This window comes from Stegostoma tigrinum, chromosome 6, assembly GCF_030684315.1.
Source record: "Stegostoma tigrinum isolate sSteTig4 chromosome 6, sSteTig4.hap1, whole genome shotgun sequence".
Lineage (NCBI taxonomy): Eukaryota > Metazoa > Chordata > Chondrichthyes > Orectolobiformes > Stegostomatidae > Stegostoma > Stegostoma tigrinum.
In genome coordinates this window covers 108,771,872-108,795,244 of record NC_081359.1, presented here as the reverse complement: position 1 = coordinate 108,795,244, position 23,373 = coordinate 108,771,872, and the positions used below count along the sequence as shown (strand labels likewise).

General features: G+C 44.5%; 1 protein-coding gene across 6 annotated transcripts in view; it reads right to left on the bottom strand.

Annotated features, from left to right (window-relative positions):
• Positions 1-6,815: 6,815 nt before the first annotated feature.
• The window catches only part of aamdc (adipogenesis associated, Mth938 domain containing), a 60,057-nt gene continuing 43,499 nt past the window's right edge, over positions 6,816-23,373 (bottom strand). For 2 of the 6 annotated variants that reach the window (XM_059646842.1, XM_059646843.1), the window contains exon 4: positions 6,816-9,963. In XM_059646842.1, the coding sequence (XP_059502825.1) occupies positions 9,823-9,963 (141 nt within the window). In that variant the 3' untranslated portion in view covers positions 6,816-9,822. The remainder of the gene's footprint in view (positions 9,964-23,373) is intronic. The other 4 variants (XR_009445867.1, XR_009445869.1, XR_009445868.1 and 1 more) reach the window with 4 other exon arrangements.

Sequence of the window (23,373 nt, the reverse complement as noted above, 5' to 3'; positions counted from 1 at the left end):
ACCTCTTCATCTCCACCTGCCGCCGAGACATTGTAATGTCTGAACGAGATAACAAGAGTCCAGAGATAGTGTGATAACAAGGTGTAGAGCTGGATGAACACAGCAGGCCAAGCAGCATCAAGGAGCAGGAAAGCTGATGTTTCAGGCCTAGACCCTTGTAAAGAAAATTTTCTGAAGAAGGGTCTAGGCCCGAAACCTCAGCTTTCCTGCTCCTCTGGTGCTGCTTGGCCTGCTGTGTTCATCCAGCTCTATACCTTGTTACCTCAGATTCTTCAGCATCTGCAGTTCCTACTATCTCTGAAACAGAATTTCTTGCCCTTGAGAAGGTGATAGTGAGCTGCCTTCTTGAACTGCTGCAGTCCTCCTACTGTGGGTTGACCGACAATGCTATTAAAGAGGGAATTCCAGGATTTTGATCCAGCGACAGTGAAGGAACGGTGATATGTTTCCATGTCAGGATGGTGAGTGACTTGGAGGGGGACTTGGAAGTGGTGGTGTTCCCATATAGCTGATGCCCTTGTCCTTCTAGATGGAAGTGGTCATGGGTTTGGAAGGACCTGTCCAAGGATCTTTGGTGAAGGGTCTAGGCCTGAAACATCAGCCTTCCTGCTCCTATGATGCTGCTTGGCCTGCTGTGTTCATCCAGCTCTACACCTTGTTATTTCAGATTCTCCAGCATCTGCCGTTCCTACTATCTCTATCCAGAGATAGTGTGTTCCCTTTAGCGCGAAGGGCAAGGCTGGTAGGTGTAGAGAATGCCAGGTGACTAGAGAAATTGAGGTTTTGATTAAGAAAAAAGAAGGAAGCAGGTGTCTGGTACAGACAGCAGGGATCAAGTGAATTCCTAAATGAGTGTAAAGGCAGCAGAAGTACATTTAAGAGGAAAATCAAGAGGGCAAAATAGGACATGAAATAACTTTGGCAAATAGGGTTAAGGAGAACCCAAGGGGATTCTACAAATACATTAAGGTCAAAGGGATAACTAAGGAGAAAGTAGGGCCCCTTTAAGATCAGCAAGGCCATCTAAGCATGGAACCACAGGTGATGGGGGAGGTATTAAACAAGTATTTTGCATTAGTATTCATTGTGGAGTAGGAAGGGTTATGGAAGATAAAGCACATGGGAAAATAAATAGTAACATCGTGAAAAATATCCATATTACAGAGGAGGAGGTGCTGGACTTCGTAAAACACAGAAAGGTAGATAAATCTTGGAGATTTGATGAGGCATAATCTAGATCTCTGTGGGAAGCTAGGGAAGTGACTGCTGGGCCCCTTGTTGAGATATTTGTATCATCAATAGCTACAGGTTGGCTAACATGGTGATACTATTTAAGAAATATGATAAGGAAAAGCCAGGGGACAGTAGACAGGTGAGCCTGGCTTCGGTGAGGAGGGGGGTGGGCAAGCTGTTGAAGGGAATCCCGAGAGACATATATTTAGAAAGGCAAGGACTGATTAGGGATAGTCAACATGGCTTTGTGCAGGGGAAATCATGCATGTCTCACTAACTTGATTTAGTTTTTTGAAGAAGTAACAAAAAGGATTAATGAGGGCAGAGCGGTGGATATGATCTACATGGACTTCAGTAAAGCATTTGACAAGGTTCTGAATGGTAGACTGGTTAGCAAGGTTAGATCACACGGAATACAGGGAGAGCTAGCCATCTGGATACAAAACTGGCTCAAAGCTAAAATACAGTGGGTAGTTGTGGAGGGTCGCTTTTCAGACTGAAGGCCTGTGACCAGCAGTGTGCTATAGGATTAGTGCTGGGTTTAATGCTTTTTGTCATTTATATAAATGATTTAGATTTAGAGGTTTGGTTAGTAAGTTTGCAGATGACACCAAAATTGGAGGTTTAGTGGACAGCGAAGAAGGTTACCTCAGAGTACAACAGAATCTTGATAAGATGGGCCAATGGGCTGAGGATTGGCAGATGGAATTTAATTTAGATAAAAGTGAAATGTCACATTTTGGTAAGGCAAGTCAGGGCAGGAGTGATATACTTAATCATAAAGTCCTGAAGAGTGTTGCTGAACAAAGAGACCATGGGGTGCATGTTCATTGTTCCTTGAAAGTTTAATTGCAGGTAGATAGGACAGAGAAGAAGGCATTCCTTTATTGGTCAGTGCATTGAGTATGGGAGTTGGGAGGTCATGTTGTGGCTGTACAGGACTTTAGGAGTATTACATGCAATTCTGGTCTCCCTCTTAAGGGAAAGATGTTGTGAAACTTGAAAGGGTTCAAAAAAGATTTGCAAGGATGCTGCGAGGGTTGGAGTGTTTGAGCTATGGGGGAGGCTGAATAGGCTGGAACTAAATTCCTCTGCAGCATTGAAGGCTGAGGGATGAGCTAATAGAGGTTTATAAAATCATGAGGGACATGGATAGGATAAGTAGGCAAGGTCTTTGCCCCAGCATGACACGATCCAAAACTAGAGGGCATAGGTTTAAGGTGACGATAGAAAGATATAAAAGGGACCTAAGGGGCAACTTTTTCACACAGAGGGTGGTGTGTGTATGGAATGAGCTGCCAGAGGAAGAGGTGGAGACTGGTACAATTATAACATTTAGAAGGCATCTGGATGGGTATATGAATAGGAAGCGTTTGGAGGGATATGGGCCAAATGCTGGCAAATGGGGTTAGATTTATATAGGATATCTGGTTGGCATGGATGAGTTGGACTGAAGGGCCTGTTTCTATCCTGTATATCTCTTTGACTCTAATTGTATAAACATCAACAAATATCCCCACTTTTGACCTTAGGGTGGAGGGAAAATCATTGATGAGGCAGCTAAAGACAGTTTGGATGAGGACATTACCCCATGGAACTCCTGCAGGGATGTCCTGGTACTGAGATTACTGACAAGTAGCAACGACAAATATTTTGCTTTGTAGTAGATATGATGCCACCCAGCAAAGAGTTTTCCATTGGATCCTATTGATTGACTCTAGTTTCGCAACTCCTCCTTGATGCCACACTCAGCTGGATGTTGCCTTGATGTCAAGGTTTCTTACTTTCATCTCACCTCTGGAGTTCAGCTGTCTTGGCCATGTTTGGACCAAGGCTGTGATGAGATCAAGAGCTGAGTGGCCCTGGTGGAAACCGATCTGGGTGTTAGTTATTTCCGATCCTGATGGTTTTCCACATTATACGTTATTCAAACGTGAAGTCCTCTAACTTATTCTGCCTATGAATTAATTAGCAGCAAATTCTCTTGCCATGTAGTTGCTGACTTCCCGTCAACACCTTCATTTTAATTTTCTCATTTTGGGTTTTAATTTCCACTTTGGCCTTGTTCTTTCATAATTCCATAGTCTCCTTCAACACGGAAATGAGATCTCTGAGCTCCTCCAATTCTGACCTTATGTACGTCCCCAATTGTAATTGTTCAGCTATTAGCAGACAGGCCTTCAGCTATGCTCTATCCATGTCAAAAGATTATCCCCAACACCCTGTGAGCTCTTATCTCATTGAGTTAAAAAAAAAACTGCCATCTTTACTTGGTCAAGCCTACATGTGAATCCTGGCCCACAGCAATCCAATGAATAAAATAATTCCAGAATTTGGGTCCATGAAATTCTATCATGTCGTGATCTATCATGGTCACCTATAGGCTCCTTTGTCATCAGGTTATTGATTCATCATGCTTCCACCAGGGCCACATTACAAGATCACGGATAGCTCCTCCCTGGTTGGTTCTAGAAGGTATTGCTCTATGATACCACCCAGAAAGTTCTCTATCAACTCATTTTCCAGAGTCCATTTGCATTTTTGATTCTCCCAATCTGCTTTCAAAGAAAAAAGATGAAATATATTTGGATTTCCAAAAGGTATTCGATATATTCCACATATAGGGTTACTTAATAAGATGACAGCCAATGGTGTTGGAAAGTAGCAAAGTAGCATGGAGAGAGGATTGGCTAATAGAAGACGGAGAGTTGGAATTTTCAAATTAGACATCTGTTACTGGTGGAGTGCCACAGGAATCAGACCAGGTAAGGGCATGAATATCACAAAAACGTTAGCATCTAAGTTCAGTGTTAATAGGGAATGCAAATCACCCAGGAGGCAATGGTCTAGTGGTACTATTGCTGGACTATTAATCCAGACAGTCAGGTAAGTTCTGGGGACCTGGGTTCAAATCATGGCAGATGGTGGAATTTGAATCCAATAAAACATCTGGAATTAAGCATCTAATGATGACCGTGAATCCATTGTCGATTGTTGGAAAAACCCATCTCGTTCACGAATGTGGAAGGAAACTGCCATCCTTACCTGGTCTGGCCTACATGTGACTCCAGTCCCACCGCAATGTGGTTGAATCATAACTGCCCACTGGGCTATTAGGGATGGGCTATAAATACTGCCTAGACATTGATGCCCTCATTGTGTGCATGAGTAAAGGGAGAAAAAAACGAACGTTGGCAAATGTGGAATTATTAGCAATAAAGTAGTGTGGCTTTGTGCAGAGAGGCTGTGTCTCACAAATTTGACTGCGTTGTTTGAAGAAATGATAAAGATGGTTGATGAGGGAGGACATTGGATGTTGCCTGCATGGACTTTACTAAAGCATTTAGCATGGACTTTAGCAAGGCCTTTGATGAGGTCCCTCAGAGCAGGCTGATACAGAAAGTGAAGCCACATGGAATCGGCGGTGAGCTGGTAAAACGGATACAGAACTGGCTTGGTCATAGAAGACAGAGAGAAGCAGTGGAAGGTTGTTTTTCTGACTGGAAATCTGTGACCAGTGATGCTCTGTGGGGTCCCCTGTTGTTTGTAATACACATGAATTATTTGGAGGACAATGTAGGTGGCCTGATTAATAAATTTGTCGATGTCACAAAGATTGGGGGAGCTGCAAATAGCGAGGAGGATTGTCAGAGGATGCAGCCAACTATAAACAGGCTGGAGACTTGGGCAAAGAAATGGCAGGTGGAATTTAATCCAAACAATTGTGAGGTGACGTATTTTGTAAGGGAATGGATTAGGAAAATAGGGATGTCCTGCTGAAATTATCCAAGGCACTAGTCAGACCACAGCTGAAATTCTGTGAACAGTTTTGGGCCCATTATCGAAGGGAAGATATACTGGCATTGGAGGTAGTCCAGAAAAGGTTGGCTGATGCCAGGAATGGAGGGATATGAATAACTCTGTGGAAGGATTGCTGAACTTGAAATGTTGACTCTGCTTTCTCTCTTTAGATGCTGCCAGACCTGCAAGTTTCTACAGCAAATCTTTTAAATAGAATCCCTACAGTGTGGAAACAGGCCCTTTGACCCAACAAGTCTACACCAACCTTGAAGCATCCCACCCAGACCCATCCCCCTATAACCCACACACCCCTGAACACTATGGGCAATTTAACATGGCTGATCCACCTAGCCTGCACATCTTTGAACTGTGGAAGGAAACTGGAGCACCCAGAGGAAACCCACACAGACACGGGAAGAATGTGCAAACTCCACTCGGACAGTTGCCCGAGGCTGGAATCGAACCCGGGTCCCTGGTGCTGTGAGGCTGCAGTGCTAACCACTGAGCCACCGTGCCGCCCTCAAGGAGGAATCTCTTCTGTCAGCAGATAGTGAATTTGTAGAATTTATAGGGGCTAAGTCTTTAAAATATATTCATGGCTGAGGTAGACATTTTCAAGCAGTAGAAGAATCAAAGGCTGTGGGGAAAAGGCAGGAAAGTTGAGGGTTATCAGAACAACTGTGATCTCATTAAATAATGAAATGAACCTGATGGGGTCAATGGCCTACTTCTGCCTCTTTGTTTTATGTGGATTAAAATCATTATGAGTATTGTACATTTGTTATACGCCCCATATATTTCTCCCTGAATACTCTGTCCTCTTTGATTTGACTCTTCATAAGTTTAAAGCTAGTATGATTTGGCAATACATTCTCTTGTCTGCACGCCAAGAATAAATAGAGGAAACATTAAACGTCTTCAGGCAAAGAAAGGAACAGATGCCGAACGATAAAGGAAATTGAAGATGAGTGACTGAAGATTTGGAAAAGACCTGTGGTATACAGCCACATAAGTAAAGGCAGCCAAGGGCTGACGTTTAAAGCCTTCTCTTTCTATAGCTCTATCCATGAATTTACCCATTTTCTAACCTCCTCTCGCCATTCCCATTGACGTCTGACCTCTTCTACAACCAATACAGCACACCTTCAGCACTACATCAGAATGCCAGAGTGGATTATATGTTCAACTTTCCAAAGTGGGTCTTTAACCGAAAACTTTCTGACTCTGAGAGGTGAACTGAGCTATGATGAACAGTAGACTCGATTTCCAGCATCCTACCGTAGTGAGGCATCCCAAAAATACACTGGTGAAGCAGATGGGTCTTTAGCACAATTGATGGTAGTCACCATGTCAATTATCACCAAAACCAGCTTTTGTGTTCCAGATTTATCAAGACAATTAAAATGCACCGGCTGCTTAATGTGACTTATACTGGTAGCCCTCTAGAATTAGCCTGGGCCTCTGGATAACTGGTTCAATTACATTTTCACTTTATCACCATCTTCCATAAACAAGTTAATACAAATACAGAAATTTAGGAAGGGATGTGCGGGGAGAAAGGAAATGAAATCTCTTTCACATATAAGCCACTAAGGTTAATCCGATTGGGAACAATGAGTTTTAGCCCGGTCTGCAGGATGGTTCATGTGCCTGGAGGATAGCTGAATGGTGAGTGTGGAAGCAGTGCATCGGTGCTGGGAAATGATATGAGATATCTAGGAAATTGTCCAGAGTTGTTAACTTTACTATTATGTGAAAAGTTTAAAGAAAAGTCTAGCGGCTTTGTGCAGACTATAGCTTTATTAATTATCTGTTAATTCATAAATACATTTATTCTTGCTTGACAAAACATTCTATCAATATATTTGTGCATGCATCAGTATGAATAAGGGCTTAAAGCATTAGATGCACAAACTCTAAAATTATTTTTCAAGTAGTCAATTGCTTGGTATCTCTTGCACAGAAATCTGGGAGAGGCTCAATGGGCTTCTCTGTGCTGTATATTTATGAATCTGGAACCATTACTCCATTAAAATTAAAACTAAAACTTATCAGAGGGAAAGTGACCATCAGAAGGAAGAAGTAAAAACAAGGCATATTAGGAAAATAAGAGCCTGCATTTGATATTGCACGTCCAGCTCCTTGGTTTAAAATCACTTCCCAGCCAATTAAGTTTTTGTTCAGAAACACATACCGGAAATGTGGAAGCTAACCTGCACATACCAAGCACGCAGAAATATTAATGTCATAAATGTCCGGTAACTATTAAAGGATATGTTAGCTTGTATATGGGGGAAACTCTGCATTTCCTAAAAGGGTCCCGTGAGATTCTTTACATCCACCCAGAAGGGCAGATGGAGCCTCAGTCTTATATGTCACCCAAACGATGGCGCCTCTGACAGTGCATCACTGCCTCCATTTTGCGCTGGAAGTACCAGGTTGGACTGTGCATTCAAAGAGAAAAGTACTGCTCCTGAGGTAATGTTGACATTAAGAAAAATTCTGCACTTCCCTTGGACCATGTCCATCAATTTCTCCTCTTCCGCTTACAATATTATCCTTTTCCTCAAACTATAGCCAAATGTTAGAACATAGTTCAATTGGTACATGGATTTTCTATTACCTCTCCCAGATGAAGGCCTGAACCATGAATAGCTCAGTGACAAGGAATCATGCGAGCAAATGATACAGTCCAGTCCTGACCTTATGCAATGCACGAATACCTTTCCAGTAGGTGAACACTGGATTACGATCAGGTGATGAGTTTCTGATTGATTTTCTGTCTCTTCATAGTCCTTGGTTCGCGGAGACAGGCGAAAGCATCTTGTGCTGAACAGCTAATTCATTTAAATGGGGACTTTCCTGGCTCGAGTTCATCACCAGGACTGTTACGGCACAGGCTACTATCTGAAATTAAACAAACCATCTTGCTGATCTTAATTTCAAGAATGTGCATTTACATAGCCCCTTTCACTAGCTCATGATGTCCTAAATTACTTTACTGTCAATTAATTTTGAAATGCAGCAGCCAATTTGAGCACAACAAGCTATCACAAACAGCAACTTGGTAAGAACCAGATGATGGGGTTGAAATTGGACATGGGGAGGAGATGGAATCACTATTCAAAAGAATCAGAGATCTACTGAAGTTATTGGAATTAAACATCAGACAGGGCTCATAACATGCAACAGACACTTTCTTATTTGTATTGCATCTCCACGCGATTGTGTCCAGTTTTGTTCACAATGTTTTAGACTTTTTTTTCCTTTGATGTTTCATAGAAAGTGGATGTCACTGGCAAGGGCTTGCTCAGTTATTTCAGAGGTCGGTTACGAGTCAAGTTCCTGTGGGTCTGCAGCCATGTGTACAGCCAGACTGGGTAAGGAGGGCAGATTTTCTTCCTTGAAGGGCATTCATGAACCAAATCAAAGTTTACAAAAACTGATGTTAATTTCATGATCACCATTAGAATTCAGTACAACACAATTCAATACAGCACAGGAACAGGGCCTTTGGCCCACCAAGCATGCTCTGATTCTAATCCTTACTTAGGTGCGCTACTTATTGTCCATGCCTGTCTGTTTGCCTCCTGCTCGTGTGTCTGTCAAGGTATGCCTTAAACATTGCTAATGTGCCTGCTTCCACTACCTCCACTAGCAGTGTGTTCCAGGTATCCATCACCTGTTTCCCCTGCTCACCTTGAACCTGTGTCCTCTTGTAGTTGATCTTTCCACCCTGGGAAAATGCCTCTGACTATCCACCCTATTTATGCTTCTCATAATTTTATGAAGGTATTACACAGGCTGGCTTTCAATGCCAGATTCATAAACAGAATTAAATTGCTGTGTGGGATTTGAAACTATGTGCCTAGAGCATTGGCCTGGACCTCTGTATTACTAGTCCAGTGACATTACCACTATTCTACTGTCTCCCCTCAAAATTACTATAAGGCTATTTCCATTTATATTTTCCATGTTTCTCTGACGAGGAGGAATAAATTCCTGCTACTCACTCCATCACAATGAACCTCAAAGCAGTCTGATACAGCAGACAATTTTTCTGCAGTTATACCTCCTGCTGTTTGCATTTCACAGGCGGATGTGCAAGTCATCTGACTGCAGATAGATGGCAATTGTTAGGAAATCTTCAAGGGTAACAAAAATAAGCAATTTGAGGAGTTATCACCAAGACAAAAGGAGTTTGAAATGGTAGTATATTGGTGCAGGACATAAAACATATGAGCTCAGTGCAGCTGCAGAATGGACTGACTCAAGCACAGTCAGAAGGAGAGAAGGATCCTTCACTCCCCTGTGAAAGAAAAGTCAGCCCCATTACCACTTATTCACAGAGGGAAACTGTACTGATAAGTCATTCTTGAAATGGGATTTCCTTCCTCAGTTCCTTCATGTATAACCAAAATGGGAAAGTAAGTGCCTAACCTTGGGATTGGGGATTCAAGGTTTCCCAAACCATGCTTTTATTTTAGAAAAAAGATCTGAGGACAGCAGGTAAAAATGACCCTTCGGTAATCCAGTTTTGAATGTGCAGAAGGCTAGAGCCGACACTAAAACTAGACAGTCCAGTTTGACGTGGAAATCGCTTTTATGTAATATAATACATATGCATACACACCCATTAAAGCCTTTTCTCCTCCTCTTTAAGTAATTCAAACCGCATACTACAAAGAAAATAATCACAAAGACCACCTTTCAAGTTGTGAAACCAAGGGATGATCACACTGTGGTCAAAGTGTTGTCACAGTGCCTGGCATTGCTTGATTTGTTGTTTCAGCAAGTAGAGTGGAAGACGCCGCCTACTCGTGCACCGCGACCAGCCAACAAGTTGTACTCTCGCACAGCTGCCTCTGTTTGAAGGACTTTCACCTCAACCCCCTTGTTCTTAAGATACTCTAGTGTTCTGGAGGGAACCTGCAATGAAGTAAAACAAAATACAGAGAGAAAATATCAGGGATGAAAAGCCAACAAATTGATTGGCCACTGAACCTTGACCACTCTATCATTCAAATCTAGCATCAAGTGTCTTTAATGACTGAGCATCTGTTACTTTATCAGGCAGCATCTTTTAGCAAATATATTTCTTCTGGTACCCATTCTGAACTTCATTTGTAATTGGTTATTTATAAAGTTGTGGGCCCAAACATCCCTTATTACACTCAATTATATTGTCAACACCCCGAGACACTTTACAGGAGCACTGTCACCAAATCACTTCTCAAGGTATTAAGACAGAAACATCAAAGAGGCAGGTGAAAGGAGTGTCTTAAAAGGAGTACCTAAGGAGTAGGAGCTGGAGTACAGCATTTGAGTATGGCTGTTTGGGTTTATTCCAACATTCAACAAAATCACTCACTTCCTCAAATCTTCTTCCTTTTTATTTCTTGGATGTCGGTTTTGCAGCCCAGGCCACCATTTATTGCACATTGCTAGTTGTCTTTAAGAAGGTGATGGCAAACTGCTGCAATCCATTTGGTGTCGGTCCATCCACAGTCCTACTGGGGACACAGTTCTAGGGCTTTGACCCAATGACACTGAAGGAACGGTGATATATTTCCAAGTCAGGATGGTAAATGACTCGGATGGGAACTTGAGGTTCACAGCATCTCATGTATCTGCTGCTCCTGTCTTTCTAGATGGTAGAGGTCATGGATTTGCAATGTGATGTCTAAAGGGTTTTGGTAATTTCTCCAATGCATCTTGTAGATGGTACACAGCTAATATTGTGTGTCAGTATGTGGATGTTTGTGGATGTGATGCCAAATAAGCTTTGTCCTGGAAAGTGTCAAGTTTCTTGAGTGGACCTGCACTCATCCATGAAAGCAAGGTGTATTCCATCACATGCCTGACTTGAACCTTGTACATAATAGGCACGTTTAGGGGAGTGAGGACGTGAATTGTTCACTGTAAAATTCCCAGAATCTGATTGTGGAGGATTCATTGTTAGTAATGCCATTGAATGCTGAGAGGCAAAGCTTAGATTTTCTGTGGCTGGGAATGGCTACGGCCCTGCTCTTAAGCGGCACAAATGTACATGCCATTGGTCAGCCCACAGCTGGAGATTGTCCAAGTCTTGGTGCATTTGGACATGGACAGTTTTGCTATCCAAAAAGTCATGAATGATGCACTGAACATTATGCAGTCCATTCAGCAAAATTCCCCACTTCGGACCTTACAATGGAGGGAAGGTCATTGGTGATGTAGTTGAAGATGTTACTGTCCTGAGGCATCTGTAGAAATGTCCTGGAGCTGAAATCACTCAACTCCAACAAATTCAACTGCCTTCCTTTGTGAGACATGACTCAAACCAGTTAAGAGTTTCCCATGATTCCCATTGGCTGTAGTTTTGCTAGGGCTCCTTGATGCCACACTTGGTTAAATTGTCACTTGTGACAAGGACAGTCACATTCTCATACTCTTTTATAAATACATACATTACCCACCACTCCCAGCTCAGAATTCGGCTCTTTTGTGCCTGTTCAGCCCAACGTTGCATTGTAGTCAGGTCTCAGAACTTGACTATCGGTGAGCTAGTTACTATTACGTAAGTGCTGTTGGATAACACTCTTGATGAACCCTTCCAACACATTGCTGCCTTATCCAATTAATCCTTAATTACCAAACATTTATTGACCTCTGACAATAAAATGTGAGGCTGGATGAACACAGCAGGCCCAGCAGCATCTCAGGAGCACAAAAGCTGACGTTTCGGGCCTAGACCCTTCATCAGAGATGGGGATGGGGTGAGGGGTCTGGAATAAATAGGGAGAGAGGGGGAGGCGGACCGAAGATGGAGAGAAAAGAAGATAGGTGGAGAGAAGAGTATAGGTGGGGAGGGGATAGGTAGGTCCAGGGAAGACGGACAGGTCAAGGAGGTGGGATGAGGTTAGTAGGTAGGGGATGGAGGTGCGGCTTGGGGTGGGAGGAAGGGATGGGTGAGAGAAAGAACAGGTTAGGGAAGCAGAGACAGGTTGGACTGGTTTTGGGATGCAGTGGGTGGAGGAGAAGAGCTGGGCTGGTTGTGTGGTGCAGTGGGGGGAGGGGACGATCTGGGCTGCTTTTGGAATGCGGTAGGGGAAGGGGAGATTTTGAAGCTGGTGAAGTCCACATTGATACCATTGGGCTGCAGGGTTCCTAAGCGGAATATGAGATGCTGTTCCTGCAACCTTCGGATGACATCATTGTGGCACTGCAGGAGGCCCATGATGGACATGTCATCTAAAGAATTGGAGGGGGAGTGGAAATGGTTTGTGACTGGGAGGTGCAGTTGTTTATTGTGAACCGAGCGGAGGTGTTCTGCAAAGCGGTCTCCAAGCCTCCGCTTGGTTTCCCCAACGTAGAGGAGGCCACACCGGGTACAATGGATGCAGTATACCACATTGACAGATGTGCAGGTGAACCTCTGCTTAATATGGAAAGTCATCTTGGGGCCTGGGATAGGGGTGAGGGAGGAGGTGTGGGGGCAGGTGTAGCATTTCCTGCAGTTGCAGGGGAAGGTGCCGGGTGTGGTGGGGTTGGAGGGCAGTGTGGAGTGAACAAGTGAGTCACGGAGAGAGTGGTCTGTCCGGAAAGCAGACAAGGGTGGGGATGGAAAAATGTCTTGGGTGGTGGGGTCGGATTATAGATGGCGGAAGTGTCGGAGGATGACGCGTTGTATCCGGAGGTTGGTGGGGTGGTGAGAGAACGAGGGGGATCATCTTTGGGCGGTTGAGGCGGGGGCGGGGTGCGAGGGATGTGTTGCGGGAAATGCGGGAGACACGGTCAAGGGCGTTCTCGACCACTGTGGGGGGAATGTTGCGGTCCTTGAAGAACTTGGACATCTGGGATGTGCGGGAGTGGAATGCCTCGTCGTGGGAGCAGATGCGGCGGAGGCGGAGGAATTGGGAATAGGGGATGGAATTTTTGCAGGAGGGTGGGTGGGAGGAGGTGTATTCTAGGTAGCTGTGGGAGTCGGCAGACTTGAAATGGACATCAGTTACAAGCTGGTTGCCTGAGATGGAGACTGAGAGGTCCAGGAAGGTGAGGGATGTGCTGGAGATGGCCCAGGTGAACTGTAGGTTGGGGTGGAAGGTGTTGGTGAAGTGGATGAACTGTTCGACCTCCTCTGGGGAGCAAGAGGCGGCGCCGATACAGTCATCAATGTAACGGAGGAAGAGGTGGAGTTTGGGGCCTGTGTAGGTGTGGAAGAGGAACTGTTCCACGTAACCTACAAAGAGGCAGGCATAGCTGGGGCCCATGGCCACCTCCTTAGTCTGTAGAAAGTGGGAGGAATCGAAAGAGAAGTTGTTGAGGGTGAGGACGAATTCGGCTAGGCGGATGAGGGTGTCGGTGGAGGGGGACTGGTCGGGCCTGCGGGACAGGAAGAGGCGGAGGGCCTTGAAGCCATCTGCATGCGGAATACAGGTGTATAGGGACTGGACGTCCATGGTGAAAATGAGGTGTTGGGGGCCAGGGAATTGAAAGTCCTGGAGGAGGTGGAGGGTGTGGGTGGTGTCATGGATGTAGGTAGGGAGTTCCTGGACCAAAGGGGAGAAAATGGAGTCCAGATAGGTGGAGATGAGTTCGGTGGGGCAGGAACAGGCTGAGACAATGGGTCGACCAGGGCAGGCAGGTTTGTGGATTTTGGGAAGGAGATAGAAACGGGCCGTGCGGGGTTGGGGAACAATGAGGTTGGAGGCTCCCCCTCGTTCTCACACACCACTCCACCAACCTCCGGATACAACGCATCATCCTCCGACACTTGCGCCATCTACAATCCGAGCCCACCACCTAAGACAATTTTCCATCCCCACCCTGGTCTGCTTTCCGGAGAGACACTCTCTCTGTGACTCCCTTGTTCGCTCCACACTGCCCACCACACCTGGCACCTTCCCCTGCAACCGCAGGAAATGCTACACCTGTCCCCACACCTCCTCCCTCACCCCTATCCCCGGCCCCAAGATGACTTTCCACATTAAGCAGAGGTTCACCTGCACATCTGCCAATGTGGTATACAGCATCCATTGTACCCGGTGTGGCTTCCTCTACATTGGGGAAACCAAGCGGAGGCTTGGGGACCGCTGTGCAGAACACCTCCGCTCGGTTCGCAATAAACAACTGCACCTCCCAGTCGCAAACCATTTCCACTCCCCCTCTCATTCTTTAGATGACATGTCCATCATGGGCCTCCTGCAGTGCCACAATGATGCCACCCGAAGGTTGCAGGAACTGCAACTCGTATTCCGCTTGGGAACCCTGCAGCCCAATGGTATCAATGTGGACTTCACCAGCTTCAAAATCTCCCCTTCCCCCACCGCCTCCCAAAACCAGCCCAGTTCATCCCCTCCCCCCACTGCACCACACAACCAGCCCAGCTCTTCTCCTCCACCCACTGCATCCCAAAACCAGTCCAACCTGTCTCTGCTTCCCTAACCTGTTCTTCCTCTCACCCATCCCTTCCCCCAACCCCAAGCCGCACCTCCATCTCCTACCTACTAACCTCATCCCACCTCCTTGACCTGTCCGTCTTCCCCGGACTGACCTATCCCCTCCCCACCTCCCCACCTATTCCCTCCTTTCCACCTATCTTCTTTTCTCTCCATCTTCGGTCCGCCTCCCCCTCTCTCCCTATTTATTCCAGACCCCTCACCCCATCCCCATCTCTGATGAAGGGTCTCGGCCCGAAACGTCATCTTTTGTGCTCCTGAGATGCTGCTGAGCCTGCTGTGTTCATCCAGCCTCACATTTTATTGTCTTGGATTCTCCAGCATCTGCAGTTCCCATTATCACTGTACAATTTATTGACCTCTGTTTGGAATATATTCAATGATAGAACTTACACATCCTTCTACAGCAGAAAATTCAGAAGATTCAGAATGCTTTAAAGAAATTTCTTCTCATCTCTGTTCTCAATGGCTGATTCGTTGACTGTCCCAACCTACTCTCAAAAGGTGTCTATTCTTAAGTTTTCTGGGATATTTTTGTTGAGATTCAGTACAACCTGTTCTCAAGGAATGGGTAGCTCAGAGTCAGAATAATTGAGGTTGTTCAGCCCACTGAATCCATGCTGCACAATGGGATAGACTCGGACATATCCACTGCCAAATGAACAACTCCACATTAACGCTCATTCCCATCTCTGCTTGCATACTTGAATAATTCAATCCATCTCAATATCAGACATTATTCTGTGACACACTCTCTCGTGTGAACTCGCTATAACCTAGCATGAGTTGTTTCAGAGAAGGAAATCAACAGTCAGGCTTGCTCTTACAAAGCCTATTGGAATATAGCTCCAACCTAACATCTCCCTCCCATTATATTACACTGGCAGCCATTATCTGTGAGCAAATTAAGGTAGATTGTGCTGACTGGCAAGTTAACGACAAAGGCATCCCACCCAATTATTCAAGGCGCACACCAGTAAGTGACTAGATTGGCAGCTATCACTGCCTAATCTTTTACTCCTTGGCTGTGAGGTTGTGTTGGCATCTGGAATCCATTCTATGTCCTTTGTCTGGCAAGAACTGCCAGCTGGGTCTCCACGAGTAGCTTTCGTGTCCCAAACTAGAAGGTTGTGGAGTCCCAATTCAGAGACTTCACCATGGAATCAGTTCGACATATTCCAGTACAGCGTGAAGGCAATGCTGCAATGATGGAGGTGCTATTTTTTCAGGTGAGAGATTAAACTGAAATCCTTCCTGTCTTCTCAGGCGGATTCTACAACACCATGAAGTGGTACAGGAGATATGCTTGATATCCTGGGCTAATCTTTATCTCAACTAAGATCGCCAAAGTAGATGATCTGACCATCAACACAATGGCTGTGGTAGGAGCTTGCTGTGATATGGCTGCCATGTTTGTTATTACAACAATAACTGCACTTGAAGAAGTACTTCCTTGCCAGTTGAGCTGTGTTGAGACATCCTCAATGTCATGAATGGTGCTATTCAAATGAAAGATCTCTCTTACTTTCTTTATACATACTAAACAATCCACAACTGTAATTTCTAGGTCTAACAACAGCAGAATAGAATGAACGACCTATCATATTTACAGATTACACAGCTATCATCTGTTGTTAATGGAAATGGAAAGAAAGATAATTTGTCAATGAAATCCACTTATGAAGCTGTAATATTTTATACTACTGTTGGGTAGGTCGACCGTTATCATTGCTTAAGTCTCCATATTGTCTGTACCACATATTAAACAGAACAGGTATCACAGTCAGCATCCTTTTACAAATCTTGAATTAATGATCATCCCTCTACCCAACAGCCCAATAGGTATGACTCAGTGCAGCAGCATCTTTAGGCAGAAGGAACACTAACTGCCCTTCCAACATTGCAGCACTCCTGCAGTACCGTTCTCTAACAGAGTAGCACTCCTGTTATACTGCCTCTTCAACACTGCAGTGCTCCCTCAGTAGTGACACTCGACAGTGCTGTCATAGTATAAAAGCCCATGGCGTTAGATATAGTGTATTGGCACGTGTAGAGAATTGGCTAATGGGCAGGAAACAGTGTGTGTCAAGAGGTTCATCTTTTCAGGTTGGCCACCTGTAACCAGTGGGGATTGACAGGGATCAGTGCTAGGACTGCAACTACTTAATATATAAGAACATAAGAACTAGGAGCAGGAGTAGGCCGTTCGGCCCTTCGAGACTGCTCCGCCATTCAATTAAGATCAAGGTTGATCGTTTCGTGAACTCAGATCCACTTACCCGCATTCTCACCGTATCCCTTAATTCCTTTATTGTTAAAAAAATCTACCTTAGCTTTAAAAACATTTACTGAAGTAGTATCAACTACTTCACTGGGCAAGGAGTTCCATAGATTAACAACCCTCTGGGTGAAAAAGTTCCTTCTTAATTCAGTCCTAAATCTGCTCCCTCCAATCTTGAGGCTATGCCCTCTTGTCCTAGCTTCACCTGCCAGTGGGAACATCCTCTCTCCTTTCTTATCTATTCCCTTTGTAATTTTATATGTTTCTATAAGATCCCCTCTCAATCTTCTGAATTGCAATGAACATAATCCCAATCTACCTAGTCTCTCCTCATAAGCCAACACCCTCAACTCCAGAATCAACCTAGTGAACCTCCTCTGCACCCCCTCCAGTGCCAGTAAGGAGACCAAAACTGCACATAGTACTCCAGGTATGGCCTCACCAGCATCTTCTACAACTGGAACATAACCTCCCTGCTTTTAAACTCAACCCCTTTAGCAATGAAGGACAAAATTCCATTTACATTCCTAATTCCACTGCTGTACCTGCAGCCCAACCTTCTGTGTACATCCAGGTCCCTTTGCATAGCAGCACGCTGCAACTTTTTGCCATTCAAGTAATAATCCCTTTTACTATTACTCCTACCAAAATGTATGACTTCACATTTATTTACATCGTATTCCATCTGCCAGACCTTTGCCCACTCATTCAGTGTATCTATGTTCCTCGGCAAAGTTTCACAGTCCTCTGCACACTTTGCTCTGCCACTCACCTTAGTGTCATCTGCAAACTTTGACACCCTACACGTGGTCCCCAACTCCAAATCATGTATATAAGTTGTAAGTAATTGCAGTCCCAACACTGATCCCTGAGGCACACTGCCAGTCAATGATTGCCAGCAGAATAGCACTCATTTATTCCCACTCTTTGCTTCCTATTAGTCAACCAATCGTCTGTCTATGCTAATACTTTAACCCTAATGCCATGCATCCTTATCTTATGCAGCAGCCTCTTGTGTGGCACCTTGTTAAAGGCCTTTTAGAAATCTAAGTACACCACATCCACTGGGTCCCATTGTCCATCTTGCTTGTAATTTCTTCATAGAATTCCAAAAGATTTGTCGAGCATGACCTGCCCTTCACGAACCCATGCTGCGTCTGCCCAATAGGACAATTTCTATCGAGATGCCTTGCTATTTCTTCCTTGATGACATACTTAAGCTTCTTCCTCACTAGAGAGGTAAAGTTAACCAGTTGAGAATTCCCCATCTTTTGTCTACCTCCCTTTTTATACAGTGGCATCGTATTTGCTGTTTTCCAATCTGCTGGGACTGCCCCAGAGTCCAGCAAATTTTGGAAAATTACCACCAGTGTACTTGCTATTTCTCCTGCCATCTCTTTTAGTACCCTGGGATGCATTCTATCAGAGTCAGGAGACTTATCAATCCTTAGCTCCATTAGCATTGCCCAACACTACCTCTTCTCTAATAATGATTACTTCCAGGTCCTCACTTACCTTCGTCTCTTTGTCAACTATTGGCATGTTATTAGTGTCCTCCACTGTGAAGACCAATACAAAATACCTGTTCAATGCCTCGGCCATTTCATCATATCCCATAACTAAATTCCCCTTCTCATCCTCTAAAGGGCCAACGTTTACTTTAGCCACTCTTTTTCGTTTTATATATTTATAGAAACTTTTGCTATCTGTCTTTATACTCTGTGATAGAACATGAGAAAAAAACTATCTTGCTTTTCTTTGTAGCTCTCTGTTGATCTTTAAAGTTTTCCCAATCTTCTAGTTTCATGCTGTTTTTGACCACTTTGTATGCCTTCTCTTTCAATTTGATAGAGTCCCTTATTTCCTTAGACACCCATGGCAGATTACCCCTTTTCTTAGAGTCCTTCCTTTTCATTGGAATATACTTTTGATGAGCACTTTGAAAATTGCATTGAAAGTTCTCCACTGCTCATTAACTGTCCCACCATAAAATCTTTGTTACCTGTCTACTTTAGCCTAGTCCTCCCTCATTCTATTGAGCAAGGGGGACTACAAGCATAGGGCCCTGGTATTGGATATTATCTTTACACGCTCCATCTGTATTCTATATTAAAATGACTTGAAAGAAGGAAGCAAATCTACTATAGATCCTCTTGCAGAGGACACAAAAATGTGGAAAGGCAAGTTGCAAGAGAGATACAAACAGCTTACAGAGAGATGTTGATAGATTAAATATGTGGGAAGAAAGTTGACAATTGGCAGTATAATATGGGAAAATGTGAAGTCCATTTTGGAGGGGAGAACAAAAGAGTAGAATGTTTTTTGATGGGGCAAAACTGCAGAAAGCTGTAACACAAAGGGATGGTGGTGGAGTACCTGTACACGAAATACAGAAAGCTAGCACACAGGTGCAGTAGTTAATCAGAAAGGTTCATGAAATAAAAACCAAAAGGACTGCCAATGCTATAAACCAGAAACAAAATCAGAAATTGCTGGAAAAGCTCAGCAGGTCTGACAGCATCTATGGAAAGAAATCAGAGTTAACATTTTGTGTTGAGTGACCCTTCCTCAGGTTAACAAAACGTTGGCCCTTATTTCAAGAAGTTGGAATATAAAGGTAGCGAAGTCTTTGTGCAACTGCATATAGAGTACTGATTGGAGTTCTGGTCCTCTTATTTAAGGAAATGCACCATTTCATTGGAGGTAGCTCAGAGAAGGTTCACTAGGATGATACCCGGCATGGAAGGACTGTCTTATGAGTAAAGGCTAAACAGAATGGAAATCTACTCACTGGAGTTTAGAAGAATGACAGGTCATCTCATTGATCTATATATATTATAGGGGTTTGACAGGGTAAATACTGAGAGGATGTTTCCTATCACAGGGGAGTCTAGGACTAGAGGTGACAGCCTCAGAGTAAAAGGGCGTCATTCTAAGACTGAGATGAGGAGGAATTTCTAGTCTTTGGAACTCCTTGCCCTGGGCAGCTGTAGCGGTAGAATCTTTGTATATATTAAAGGCTGAGATAGACAAATTCTTGATCAGCTGGGGAGCCAAGTGTTACAGGGTAAAATGTAGAAAAGTGGACAAGTTGGATCGGCCATGATCCGACTGAATGTGGAGTAGGCTTGAGGGGCCGAATGCTCTATTCGTGTTCCTATTTCTTATGGTCTTTATGATGGAGTGCTGTACTCAATCAACACTGAATTTCTGACAGCATAGTGTGCACGTAGTATTGACCTTCCCACAGCGGAGCAATCCCTCAGTACTGAATCTGATAATGTAGTGCACTCTCAGTACTGACGCTCCAACAGTGCTTTTCAACCAGGGCTCCAGAACGTAAGATTTCTGCAGGCATCCCTAATTGATTCCACTCAAATGTTTTCATCAATCTAAAAACTTTAAAAATTTCTTTCATGTACAAAATGATGAGGCATCGATAGGGTGGATACCCAGAGACTTTTTCCCCAGGGAGGAAATGGCTATTACGAGGGCACATAATTTTAAGGTGATTGGAGGAAGGCGTAGGGGAGATTTCATAGGTAGGTTCATTACACAGCGACTGGTGGGCTCGTGGAATGCGCTGCCGGCAGTGTTAGTGGAGTCTGATACATTAGAGACAATTAAGCAACTCTTAGATAGGCACATGATGATAGTGTAATGTAGGGTATGCAGGGTAGTTTGATCTTCGTAGGATAATAGGTCGGCACAACATCATGGGCTGAAGGGCCTGTACTGTTTTATATTCTATGCTCTTTCACGTTTTGGACAAACTGCATAAAAACCTGAAATTTACTAATTACAATAATTTAGCAATGTCCAAAACATACTAGCTTATTAAAATTATATGGCGTTTGACAGTTTAGCTTAATTTAGTTTTTTTTAATTCTGCAAACAATGAATTTGAAAATGGGAGTATTCCATTTGGAAGCTATCTCCTGTAGACAAGGTCTACACGTACACAGGGTCTGCTCAGATCGGGAGGAATGCAATGGACATCTAAAGATTTTGAAGGACACCCTCAAAGGAACAGGATATGATGCTCAACTCAATGGCCAATTTCAACGTGCCACAGCAAAAAACCACAATGAACCCCTCAGAAGACGGACACAGGGTACGACAATAGAGTACACTTCATGGTCCAGTACTTCTCTGGAGTGGAGAAACTATGTAATGTTCTTTGCCATCTCGCCAAGACCTTTCCCATGCCTTCACTTCTCACCTTCAAACAACCACCAAAGCTTGAACAGACTACTGTTTGCAGCAAACAACCCAGCCTTCGGGACATCGACCACAACACTATACAACTCTGCCACGACAACCTCTGCAAGTGATGTTAGATCATTGACATGGTCACTACCATCACGCGTGGGAACACTACCCATCATGTACACGGCCGATACTTATGTTACTATGTTGTCTAACTCATCCGCTACAGGCAAGGATGCCTGAGACATGGTATATTGGCAAAACCATGCAGACACAATGGCAACGGATGAATGGACACCACGCAACAATCACCAGGCAAGAACGTTCTCTTCAGCAGACAATGACATTCAGCCTCCGATCATTGAGTAAGTGTCCTCCAAGGCAGACTTCGAGATACACAACAATGCAGAGTCGCGCAGCAGAGACTGATGGCCAAGTTCTGTGCCCATTAAAATGGCCACAACTGTGTTCTTGGGTTCAGGCTGTGTTACAGGTGACCCCACCATACTGTTTTGTATCTGTAAAATCTTCCTTACTGTCCTGTTTTGACAGCACCACCTTGTTGAATTGTTATAATCTCTCTACCTAAATTAATTTGTAGTTTCGAATTACTCATTACTTTGGTTAGGCCCTCAGCATGCGGCTCAAAAATGTATAATGTTATTCCAGTCATTTAGTTTATCTTCAGCATCATCTTTTTTTTAACTTTGGTGTAATTATCTCTCTGCCTCACTTAATTGGATTATAGGTCAGCCCTTCGCTGGTGATTTGGGCTGCTGACACTTTACGCATTGAGTAACACTCTTGGTCACCTGCAAAGACTTATCATTTAACATTTCACTCACACCAGTTGTATGATTTTTTGATCTCTTTGTCTATGAATTCTGGGTCTGTATGCTCTGTTCTCTCACAGCACCTGATGAAGGGGCTCTGAAAGCTTGTGAGATTTCAAATAAATCATTGGACTATAACCTGGTATCATGTGATTTCTGAAAGCCTGGGTTGATGACATTTTCCTGGCATCAAGTGGCTAATACTGACATCACCTGGCTGGCTCTTTCTATTGCAATCTCTGTCACTCTTGCATCACTATTCTCTCCAGCACTTGATAGGGCAGACCAGTCAGAGGTACAGAATGCAAGACAGCTAGGACTTGTTAGATGCTGAGCTTTAGTTCTAAGCCGGCACCTTCCCCTGCAACCGCAGCAAGTGCTACACTTGCCCCCACACCTCCTCCCTCACCCCTATCCCAGGCCCCAAGATGATTTTCCATATCAAGCAGATGTTCACCTGCACATCTGCCAATGTGGTATATTGTATCCATTGTACCCAGTGTGGCTTCCTCTACACTGGGGAAACCAAGCGGAGGCTTGGGGACCGCTTTGCAGGACACCTCCGCTCGGTTCGCAATAAACAACTGCACCTCCCAGTCACAAACCATTTCCACTCCCCCTCCCATTCTTTAGATGACATGTCCATCATGGGCCTCCTGCACTGCCACAATGATGCCACCCGAAGGTTGCAAGAACAGCAACTCATATTCCGCTTGGGAACCCTGCAGCCCAATGGTATCAATGTGGACTTCACAAGCTTCAATATCTCCCCTTCCCCCACTGGATCCCAAAACCAGCCCAGTTCATCCCCTCCCCCCACTGCATCACAAAACCAGCCCAGCTCGACCCCTCCCCCCACTGCATCCCAAAACCAGCCCAACCTGTCTCCGCTTCCCTAACCTGTTCTTCCTCTCACCCATCCCTTCCTCCCACCTCAAGCCGCACCTCCATTTCCTACCAACCACCACATCCCGCCTCCTTGACCTGTCTGTCTTCCCTGGACTGACCTATCCCTTCCCTACCTCCCCACCTATACTCTCCTCTCTACCTATCTTCTTTTCTCTCCATCTTCGGTCCACCTCCCCCTCTCTCCCTATTTATTCCAGTTCCCTCTCCCCATCCCCCTCTCTGATGAAGGGTCTAGGCCTGAAACGTCAGCTTTTGTGCTCCTGAGATGCTGCTTGGCCTGCTGTGTTCATCCTGATCATTCTCAACTCCACTTTCCTATCTTATTCCTATTGTCTTTGATTTCCTTACTGATCATAGAATCCCTACATTGTGGAAACAGGCCCTTCAGCCCAACAAGTCTAAACTGACCCTCACAGCATCCCACCCAGACCTATCCCTCTATTACCCATCTAATCTAGGCATCCCTGAACACTATGCACAATTTAGCAAGACCAATCCACCTAGCTTGCACATCTGTGGGAGGAAACTGGAGCACCCAGAGGAAACCCACGCAAGCACAGTGAGGATGCGCAAACTCCATACAGACAGTCACCTGAGGGTGGAATCGAACCCAGGTTCCTGGTGTTGTGAGGTAGCAGTGCTAACCACTGAGCTGATTTAAAAGCTA